Below are 11,671 nucleotides of genomic sequence, written 5' to 3' on the forward strand. Positions count from 1 at the left end.
ATTAAAATATATATATATATATATATATATATATGTCTAATATAAACTTCATATAAATAATTACAATACAATATAATTGCACTTATAATGTTACAGTGGCTATTACTTGCTGGTATTGTCATTTGTGTTATACTAGGCTTTATTAGCATTAAATCAATATATAATAAAAATGAGTATCAGCTTGTATTTCCTTTCAAACGGTAAAAAGTTTACTAAACTATTTTTTACTATTTATGTATGTGCATAGTAATTATTGCATATGTATTATAGTAAACATTTTATTTTTAACGATAGGAGACCAACAGTATCTGATCCTTCTGCTTGTAAGCTGGCTCAATGGCCAGATCTAGTTTTTCAGAGACGTAATAACGATGTATACAACGAACAAAAATCTGAGGTAAAAAAAATTAAAAATAAAGTTAAAAGTTTAGCATTTACGAATCTTCTTGTAGGAAACACGTTACAAAGCTCAGAAAGATGAATTTGAAGTACCGTACAAAAATATAAATTTTATATACGAATTAGGAAAAGGACAATTTGGTAAAGTATATCTAGGTAGCTTAAACAACAATAAGAACACATTAATAGCTGTTAAAGTGTCACAATGTACTGATGCATGCAACGAACTTGAAGCCAGACATCAATTACTGGAAGAAATTAAAATAATGAAGGCAGCTGGTTCTCATACACATTTAGTGAGCTTTATAGGTTGCTGTACTTTACCTAATAATCCTATATGCATACTTTTAGAATATATGGAAGGTGGAGATTTGCTTGCATATCTACATTACAGAAGAAATATTAAATCAGATGATATACTTTTGTATAGTTTGGAAAAGGCTGTATCTAAATATGCGAATATTATTGAAAGAAACAAAAATGATAATGAAAATTTGTATGATATAATTGAAAATCAACAATTTATAAACTTTGCGCTTGATATTGCAAAAGGAATGAAATATTTAGAAGCGAAAGGAATTGTACATAGAGATTTGGCAGCAAGAAATATCCTCCTTACTTCAGATCTAACACTAAAGGTAGTATAGACATTTGTATAATAATTATTTAAAAAAAAATAGTATATACAGATTTATTATGGATTTAGATTTCTGATTTTGGTTTGTCACGAAATGGAATATACGTAATAAATAATATGGCTGGCAAAATTCGTCAACTCCCAATACGTTGGATGTCACCAGAATCTATATGTGATCATACTTTTTCTTCTAAAAGTGATGTATGGTCATTTGGCGTTGTACTCTGGGAAATTGGAACTCTAGGTTCTTTTCCATATGCTAATATACAAGATAACGAGTTATTGGATTATTTAACTCAGGACAAATGTCGTCTGACATGTCCTAATACGGTTTCTCACAGTATATATAAAGTTATGTGTTCTTGTTGGAATACGATTCCGCAAGGTAGACCTAGTTTTGCACAACTTGTTTTAGATTTGCAGATATTAAACAAATCTTTAAAATGTATGCATAATACAAGCAATCCTTGTTATACATTGCTATCATATTAATATATATCTTGGAATTAATTGAAAATATGTGTATACATATGTAAGTATGTGCATTACAACAAAATAAAACTAAAATATGAATGTTTTTATTAAAATTGTGAAATATTTTCTATATTTATCAACTGTGTTTCTAAATCCAAAAAAAATTAATTCAGCATAGTTTAAATGACTACAAATATAGTATATATATATATATATATATATATATATATATATGTGTGTACATATATAATATATACAAATGCACATGAAATTATTTATTTAAGCATTAAAGATCTACTTTTGACCATTATAGGTCTTAATTTTGATTGAACCATAGAAAGTTTTGTTTTATGGAATAAAAAGATTAATATTGAAAAATAAATTATTTTATTAAAAAACAGTTCAAAGAGTTCTAGCAGGTACAACATATTTAACAGTTAAGAGTAAAATCAACAATTGTTCTAATACTAATAATACGTATGTTAGTAACACACATTCATAGATACATGAAATAAAATATAAATGTATTTAAATTCATACATAAAATAAAATATATATATTTAAAATTTAAAACCGGAAGATACGACTAGTATTCATAATCTGGTCTCATACCTGAGATCATCTCAAATACAATCTTAAGGTGCTACAAATCCATCAGAGGACTATATATTAGCATCTTACGACATTACTTAAGATAATCTTAAAATAACAATGGACTATGATTACTATCTAAAAAGTTTTAGTGCAATTCAATGCAGTGATAAATATGCCTAGATATATATTTAAAGTCCGATGAAAAAGTGAGAAAAAGTTTTAATGTAGTTTATAAATCTAAAGTTCTAGTACAATCTAGTACAGGAATAAAAAATAGACCTAAATAATAGAGTATTACAGAATAATAGGTTGAGTTTGAAAAAAGAAAATATACGTATTCATATATAAATTATATTACAATAAAATGTTTATGAAAAAATGTTAAAACAAAACAAGTTTCTAAATAATAATGCAAAAGTATCAAAATTTGTATTGTTCTAAAAAAAATATTTTTGTTCAATATATTTACTAGACATACCATAAGCATAAACATAAACATAAACAGTATAATAATATTACAATTTTAAAACATTTTTTATATTCCGACATAATTAAAATGTTTTTATTGGCATATTTTTTAGTTCACTTACTTATTATTTTACTCCTTTATTAATACGCTGTAATCTAATTAAAGATCAACCGAGAAAGATGACAAACTGCAATTTCTATAAATCGATCATTGAGATCTTCAGATAAGTGTCGCCAACACGCCGACAGCATAAATTTCTAAATAAAAATTTTTAATCTCTAGAAATTCTCATCAGAAACATTCACTAGAAAAATTAAAAATCTCTAGTTCTTATTAAAAAATTGAGAAATTGGTTATAGTTTGTTTGCATTGTTTGCACTTTATTCGGTTTCTCTTTTTTCATTACTCAAATATATTAAGTTCAAAAATTTTTGGAGATTTTAAACAATGCGAATATCAGAATATTAAAAAAATCAGTAGCACACGATGCTTATTTTTCTGCTGAATGCTAACTAGATTATTCTTGCTACCGTTGGCGATACTGGCACTGTAGTGTGAGGGTGGCGTCTCATGGACGAAAATTACAACGAAACCGAACAGTGAGACCAGAATTCAATAATCACTAATGCCCGTTTCTACCAACTTTGGTTTAAACCGTAGGTTATTAAAACTTTGGTTAACAGAAAACCAAACGAAAATTACAACGAAACCGAACAGTGAGACCAGAATTCAATAATCACTAATTCAGCTAAGGCTGGAATCAGACTACGCATTGAAAATTGAGTTTGAAGATTAAAAATTGAAATTTGACCAATGAGAATAAAAGAATTTTTGCTCCTATTATTTTGATTGGCCAAATTTCAATCTTTCAATCTTTAATCTCAATGTTCAATGCGTAGTCTGATTCCGACCTAAGAATGGCTGCGTTCAGCAGCCTCAACAGTTTTGCAACCGTTTTATGATTCGTCTCGCTGATTGGATTATAATTTTAGATCTAAAGGAATAGTCCTATCTCAGCAAAGAATCATAAAACAGTTGTAAAACTGTTAAGCCCATGACACATGGAAAAACGTAAGGCCGTAAACGTAATCAGTAAGCGAATTGACCAATTATAGTTGAGAACGTATATAAGCGGCGGATGTGCATGAAGTTAGCACCGCCATTTTGTTAAAAAAGAAAAATAAAATTTGTGCTGAATTGTGCTAGATTTGTGCTACATTGTGCCGCAAGAATTAATGACATAACTCAAAAAACAAAGCGTTAAATTGAAAAAAACGTTTTTTTTCGCTAGCACCGCCATTTTGTTTAATCGGCAAAATAAACATTGTGCTGAGTTGTGCTCGATTTGTGCTACATTGTGCCGCAAAGATTTCAGCCGTTCATTCATAACACCAAAAGTTATGACTAAAAATAGTTTTTCCCTCCGTGTTCGGTTTTTTGCTCATAAATCGGGTTTGTAGTGCTTCCATGTGATCCATACTTATATCTGAGTTTTTTCAGTATATCAATTTTTACAGATTACGGCATAAGTTAACAGATTACGGCCAGTTATAAATCAACCCTGAAGGAGCCTACAGACCAGAGCGGCGCAGCGGTGAAGCGGCGAGCGATAGCCAATGAGGACCATGCTTTTGCGCAAAAGCATGGTCCTCATTGGCTATCGCTCGCCGTTTCACCGCTCTGGTCTGTAGGCTCCTTAAGAGTTGCGACATGAGAAAGCAGCATTTTGATTGGTCCGACATGTTTTAATAATTCCCGCCTATATTTGAATAGCTATATTCTTGTGAGGTATCTCCACACAAACTTGATTAACTGCATTAACATATGCATCAAGAAAATTATCCAATCACATTTTATGTGTGTCGTGTCCGCAACACTTTTATACAATTTAATCTAAATGAACCTAAAAATACCTTTTACTATTAATAAGCATAGGCGGTGTGCACTGGCACCGAACTGCTGGGGCTGGGACTGCACCTAACAAATTCGACAGCTTGCACGCTGATGGCCTCTTTCACCAACTTCGATTTAGATCACGATTGCCAACGTGAGAACTAAACACAATTTATCTCGAAAAAGGAAGAGAGAGACTGATATATTAAAGTGCTGTTGGCACTTCTACGAATTAATCGTCGATCAATTTAATCACAAGTCGGTGAAAGAAATCCTGATACAAAATTATTCAGTACCATATGTTCACCATCAAAATATATTTATATTTTAAATTCATCTAATTTATTATCTACATTTTTTTCATATCATGAATAAATTAAAAATTGAGACAGATTTTAAAGTATTGACAATTCTGATAACAATTGAATCGGCTGATCAAGTAACTGATGTGGATGAAACCGGTCTTAAGTTTTTCTATGTGCGATGGCCTTATAACAGATCCGCTATACTTTCAATTCGATACGACGTATCCGCAACCGCCGGAATGGGATGGGATGGGTCACTTCAGTAGCTCAGTCACTTGTCTAATTCTATCATGGTGATTAGTGGTGACCGTGGTGACATTGGTCGCGTTCGGCAGAGAAAGTGGTTTTACAACTGTTGTAAAGTTCTTCAATACGATTGGTTCTTCTTTTGATTCCTTACAGATGTAAATGAATAAACCAATGATATGAAAGAATCTTACAACAGTTGTAAAGCTATTTTCTTTGCTAAACACAGCCTATCGTTTGAAACTGTGGTTGTGTAGTATAGTTATATAGTATCGCACTGACCAGCAGGTCGGCCAAAGTTAATCAAGGTTAATCTCAGTTAGTCCGAGAGTGCCGTTCTTGACTGTTCTTGACTGTAATAACGTGAGAAGTCGTAAAGCAGGAGGTAAGTGAAAACGGTACGTTGCTTTTATGTATGAGTCCCTTTAATTCGATTATATCGCGACATTCGATATCACACGATAATGACGAACAATCCAAAGCAATCCACGTTGTGGATGCTCGTCAATAATCTTCGAGTGTAAAGTAACATAAAGCTGATTCTGTAATGAGTTGATATATCTAACCGGGGTTCTATAATAAGTCGGTAATCGAAAATCCTAAGCAATCTTAAATTTAATCGGTGAAGTTAGCCGCTATTGAGCCAACTTGTACGACTAAAGTTAAGGTAATATTAAAAATATTAAATATTTAATAAATAAAAATTGTAAAAATTTAATAAATATTAAATCTAAGTTTAAGACTGGTTAAGACTTCTGATTATCGACTACAGACTCGTAAATCCTCATATAAGTCTTAACTGGTCTTAACCGGTCTTAACCTAAATAGGTGATTATAATTTTTCACATGTACAAGTTATTAATTGTACAGGGAGTCATTTAGCTTGATTTATAATGAGGAGTAAAGTCGAATTTGTCCAGTTTTGAGAAAATTAGTAGTAGTTGTATATACAGGTTAGTTATTGGCCAACTTCACCGATTTCCCGATAAATTAGAACTATCGATTCATCTTAGAATCGGCATTATATTTGCAATTTCACAATAATCGTGGTCTATGTCATGTAATTGCAATTGGATTCAGGAAATAAACGAAAGTGAATGAGTGGAAAGTGAAAACTGGAATTTATCAAGTTTTTACAGAGAAAAATGCACGCAATATTATATACACGTGCACGCTATATGTACTGTTCGATTCGATATATAATGAACGATTAATTACTACGTATTCGATTGACTATCTTTTGCGATTCATGTTTTCGGACGAATACATGAATTTGTAGGAAAACATATAGATAACGATATCTCACATAACAGAAAATGTTATTGGCCCATAAGATGAAGAAAAATAAACATATGGTTCAACATTTTTAATAATGATGAAACTCAATCTCTTAAGAAAATTGAAAATTTCCATTGTTTTTTTTTTTTTTATTAAATTAAAACATTTGAAATCGGAATTTAAGAAATTTCATATAGCACGTAATATTACGGTAATGTCACAGCAACATCATTTCTTAATTGCAATATTACAATGAAATCTAGTAGAAATAGCGCTGAAATATTATGTAATATTTCTATGATATATTTATACAATATTTATATTTATATAACATTTATTAGAAATTAAATCATTTTAAAGAATGTTTAAAAAATCTATTAAATTGATATTTTTAATATCATTTTTAAAAGTTATACGATATTAATTAAAAAATAAAACTGATTATACAATAACTGCAGATACCCTTAATTGAGTTTAATAACATTCGTAATTAGCAATTGACCAATCACAGTCATTCTATTTTTCAGAAGAATATCTACGATTGGTCAGTTTCATAATTACAGATGTTATTAAACCTGATTAAGGATTTTGCTTGTATACACACAGTCATGATTCTCAAACAGTACGCGTGTTTTAATTAAATCAAAATATAAAATAATTAAAGGGGTGTTGGAGGAGTGATCAAATTATCGAAATATTATATTTTTTATAAAAATCTCCGAATTGACTGAACAGAGAGAATCAAAAATCCTTTTACAAGATTAAAATACAAAATTTGAAATTCACATTTTAGCGGTACAATTTATAGCGCCTCGATTGTAAGAATAACGAATCAGCTAGTGACGAAGGATGGTTTACCCTTGAATCTAGGTCGAGTCACCGACGAGATGCTAATGAAGACCCTCGGCACTGGATAAATTTTCGCGACTATCAATGGGGTCTCAGAGGCCCGGGGATAATTGAAAAACGATGATATTATGGACAATTAATAAAAATTTGCGATTATTAATATAAATATTTCGACTATATATTATCAAATAAGTGATTTTCTATTATATAAATATTGTATAAATAAATACGCATATTTTTAATGCTATTATATCTTATATATTGCCGGAAAATTATAATTTTTTTTGCTATAGTTATTAGGCGTATTGAGCGGACTCAACAGTTGAGTGAGCACTCGCTATTACTGGTGTATTCTTGTAGATCATCCAATCAGAATTTTAGATCTAGAAGAATACATCAGTAACAACGAGTACTCACTCAACTGTTGAGTCCGCTAGACGCAGCCATTGTTTCTAATTCGGATGATAACGTTAAAATCAGTTTTTTATAAAAATCGAGTATTATTAAATTTTAAACATATACACTACAAAACTAATAAATTATGAAATTAATAATATATTATCAAATTAGAACAATTGAAGGGCTAAAAGCCAGTTATATAATAAAGAACGTTTAATTTAAAAACATAATAAAAATAATAACAAACGTTTCGACATCGATCGGGTCATTCTCAATGTTACAGTAAATATATTATAATGGTAAAACTATTAGTAATCTATATGTAACTGGCTCTTAGCCCTTCAATTGTTCTAATTTATTTTATTCTTACAGAGCCTATTATTATTTATTATAATATATTATCAGTTTATTATTCTTAATCACTTAAATTTTAACGCGAACTTCTATAAAAACCGAGTATCTTTAATAGAGAGAGAGAGAGAGAGAGAAAGAGTATCTCGTTGGTGGTTGGGTGTAGTTTCCAAAGGAACGGCGGGCATACAAAATTTAAACATTTATATTTTCGCAACTCAAATTATAGCATTCGATTATGAGAGTAACAATTGATTTTGCTCATGGTGTAGAATACTTTACTCTTGAACCCAATAGTTGTGTTCAGTTGAAGGTTTCTTGAGAAATGAATCAATATATTAACTTTATTATTTTTATGGTACAAATTAGCACAAATTCAATTTTTTGTAATTCTACTTTTGTTTTCTATTTTTACTTTTTTTTCTTGTGAACCTGCTAGTTTAATATTAATAGATTGCTAGCTAACAGCGTCACGAATTATCTTCTAAACAGCATATAGTATAAAATAGTATTTTGTAACAGAAATTAACATAAAATGAACACTGAATAATTCAATATATCTTCTTTGATTCTGCTTATTTGGTGCTGTTTGACAGAGATAAATTTAATAGGTGTTAACTTTATTAAACCTGCTAAAAAATCAAATAAATATAGGGGGATTGCAGAACAATTTACAAAATGTCAAGAGAGCGTGCTTCTAGGAGATTTTATCGCATAGACAGCACTAATGATTTGTTTGGATTTATGGACCGTGGCTACTCAGCCCAACATGAAAATCGATGGAACTTTGAAGTTGCTTGGGAAGCTGCCAATAAAGGTACAACATTATATTTATATGTAGTTCTAGATTTTTCTGATGTAATCTTGATAATTATATTTTTCCCTACTATCACATATAATTCACATAACTGTTTTTCAGTTGGCGGCATTTATACTGTAATAAGATCTAAAGCTTATGTTTCAACTGAAGAAATGGGTGATCAATATTGCCTTATTGGTCCATATAAAGAACATTCAGCACGTACTGAAGTTGAGGAGGCAGACTTTCCTTCTCATAGTCCGTTGCATCAAGCAGTACAAGTTTTGCGTGATCAAGGATATAAAGTAAATTTTTTAAAAAATTGTGGACTTGACATTTAGTCTCAAAATTAATCTTAAATCAGTCAGTTTGTTAAATCATACATTCACACGCGTTCGCGCAAACGCGTATGTGCGTGTGTGTGCAGCAGATATAAAGAAACATATTACTAAGGTTTGTCAAATATTTCAACTGAAAGTTATATATTAGAAATAATAATTTTACATTTAGACGCACATTGCAAATATTTATGTTAACGGAGTATATTCCAGGAAAGAGAATATAAGATTATTTAAATAAAGAAAAAGATTAAACAAAAGACAAAAGGACTTATTAAGCAACTTGTTTCTTGCTAATGAAATTTTTAAATGCTCTAATTACGAGATATGTTCAAGATGTTTTGTAAAACATTTTGATGTAAGTTACAAGAGAGAATCCAATAAGAATTAAAGATTTTTATTTAAAAAACCTAATTGACTTTAACCAAAAGTATTATAAATTAAGATCATATTATTATATCTGCTTGACAACTACAAAATATACAATACTAAAAATACTTTTAAAACAAATTCTTTTTTTAATCACTACTTAGATTAATAATTTATTCTTTATGTGTATGCACGCACGCATGTATTATAATCCAGAATGTTAAATGTTTTCATCTATGAGTAATAAACAAATATAGAATAATGTTGATATAATTTTAGGAAATTGCCATATAATTTTCATGCAAGTGCATGCACACTCGCACATACACACTTGTATGTGTATATATATATATATATATGTAATAATTTTTCGAATTATATGTTTGAATAATATTATATGGAATAATATTATGTATATAATATTACTACCAAGAAAAATTATATTTTTAAGAAATATTGCACTTATAAACATTTTATTCTTAAAATATTTAGTTATTTTTTTACACAATAATTAAATATAAAGTATATTTTATCATTATATTAGTATATACGCATTTACACACACGCATGCACGTACGCACGCATGCACGCACAGAGGATATACAAAAAGTCCTAGATTCCTTGAATATCTTGAAAAGTAAACACTTCTGAGAAAAATGTTTCATACAAAAGTTGTAGAGTATGAAATGATCTATTTACAGATCTTATCAGTTTGATCTTGAGTGGCACCACCAAGGTCGAGTCAAATCAATCTTCTTTTTATGAAACATTTTTTTATTTCAGAATCTAATAACTGGAATATAAAGAGTTTTTCAAAACGCTATAATAAAGTCTTTTTAATCAGTATTTTTCGAATTATGAGACTTGAACCCCATTCTTGCATCTTAAAAGAAGTACGTATATACGCTCCTGTTCAGTTATCATTTATTATAATATAGGTTTTATTATAGTCTTCTGAAAAGCTTTTGATATCAGCTTTTGAAATAAAAAATGAGGTGCCATTAAAAAAAATCGATTTGACCTTTACTTAACCTAGGAGGCCCACTAAAAATCAAACTGGTAGTATGAGTAACTAAATCATTTTAAACTTTCCAATTTTTGTATGAAATATTTTTCTCAGAAATGCTTATTTTTCAAGAACTTGAGGGATTTTAAGACCGGGATTTTCTATACACTCTGTATATAATATATATAATAATAATAGTTTTATTATTAAATTAAGGTATATTTTGTTTTTATTATATTATAAAATATTTTCATTGAGGTAATAACAGGGACATGGTTGGTGGATGGAAATCCTCAAATAATTCTACTCGATATTGGAAGTGCTGCTTGGAAGCTAGACGAGTATAAACAGGAATTATGGACTACTTGCAATCTTGGAATACCCCATCTCGATATTGAAGCTAATGATGCTGTAATACTTGGATATTTAGTCTGTCAATTTATTGCAGAATTTAACTAAATTAATATACTATTATTTTAAAATTATTTTATATAATTATATATATTTAATTGTCAATTTTACTACAATAATGAAATAATAGAAAAGCAGCCGAAGGATATTCAAGCGTTCCGCCGAGAGTAGTCGTACATTGTCATGAATGGCAAGCAGGTGTTGGTTTAATCGCTTTGAGAACAAGACATGTGGATGTGGCCACAGTATTTACTACTCATGCTACACTTCTGGGTAGATATCTTTGCGCAGGGAAGACAGATTTTTACAACAATTTAGATAAGGTATATAATTTAGATAAGATATATTTTTTTATTTCATTACGCGGGGAAGACAGACTTTTACAATTTAGATAAGGTATATGACTTATATTTAGATAAGATATATTCGGTTAGAAAGTCTCTTTACATATATGTAAAAGAATCTTTATTTTAATGTCTTCGTTAAAAATAAATAAAATTTAAATTTAAAAAAAGGATTTTAAAGCACGGAATTTCTATTTTTAAAAGGTTTTATATTTTTTAGGATACTATATTTTTTTAATTTCGGTGAGTTTGGTAATTTTTACATATAAAAAACTACGAGCTGAAAAAGATGAAAAATTGTCTTTTTACCTTGTGGGTCTTTCACATACCCAAAAAATTTTTGATTACCTATCGTAAAAGCTTGAAGCTTTCCTTATAAAATCGTTTTTTGAAAATGTTCCTATAATTTTTTTTATTCCTGAGTTATTCGCGAATTAAATAAAAGAACATTCTGATTTTGAATGCTGATAACTCCGCATAAATCATAATACCGCAATTTAAAAAAACTGA

General features: G+C 29.3%; 3 protein-coding genes across 8 annotated transcripts in view; 2 read left to right on the forward strand and 1 right to left on the reverse strand.

The window, feature by feature from the left end:
* Positions 1-1,528, forward strand: part of LOC108781107 (fibroblast growth factor receptor 1) — a 2,981-nt gene extending 1,453 nt beyond the window's left edge. The window contains exons 4-7 of the mRNA XM_018548992.1: positions 97-200; positions 295-397; positions 453-1,037; positions 1,106-1,528. Of these exons, the coding sequence (XP_018404494.1) occupies positions 97-200; positions 295-397; positions 453-1,037; positions 1,106-1,528 (1,215 nt within the window). The remainder of the gene's footprint in view (positions 1-96; positions 201-294; positions 398-452; positions 1,038-1,105) is intronic.
* Positions 1-2,780, reverse strand: part of NC2beta (negative cofactor 2beta) — a 5,493-nt gene extending 2,713 nt beyond the window's left edge. Inside the window, exon 1 of the mRNA XM_018548994.1 lies at positions 2,695-2,780. The gene's annotated coding sequence lies outside the window, so the exon portion shown is untranslated. The remainder of the gene's footprint in view (positions 1-2,694) is intronic.
* A 2,233-nt stretch (positions 2,781-5,013) lies between these two features.
* Positions 5,014-11,671, forward strand: part of GlyS (glycogen [starch] synthase) — a 10,206-nt gene continuing 3,548 nt past the window's right edge. The window contains exons 1-6 of one of the 6 annotated variants that reach the window (XM_018549041.1): positions 5,014-5,064; positions 5,306-5,415; positions 8,549-8,711; positions 8,814-8,998; positions 10,665-10,858; positions 10,945-11,140. In XM_018549041.1, coding sequence (XP_018404543.1) covers positions 8,573-8,711; positions 8,814-8,998; positions 10,665-10,858; positions 10,945-11,140 — 714 coding nt within the window. In that variant the 5' untranslated portion in view covers positions 5,014-5,064; positions 5,306-5,415; positions 8,549-8,572. The other 5 variants (XM_018549037.1, XM_018549039.1, XM_018549038.1 and 2 more) reach the window with 5 other exon arrangements.

This window comes from Cyphomyrmex costatus, unplaced genomic scaffold, assembly GCF_001594065.2.
Source record: "Cyphomyrmex costatus isolate MS0001 unplaced genomic scaffold, Ccosl1.0 scaffold76, whole genome shotgun sequence".
NCBI lineage: Eukaryota > Metazoa > Arthropoda > Insecta > Hymenoptera > Formicidae > Cyphomyrmex > Cyphomyrmex costatus.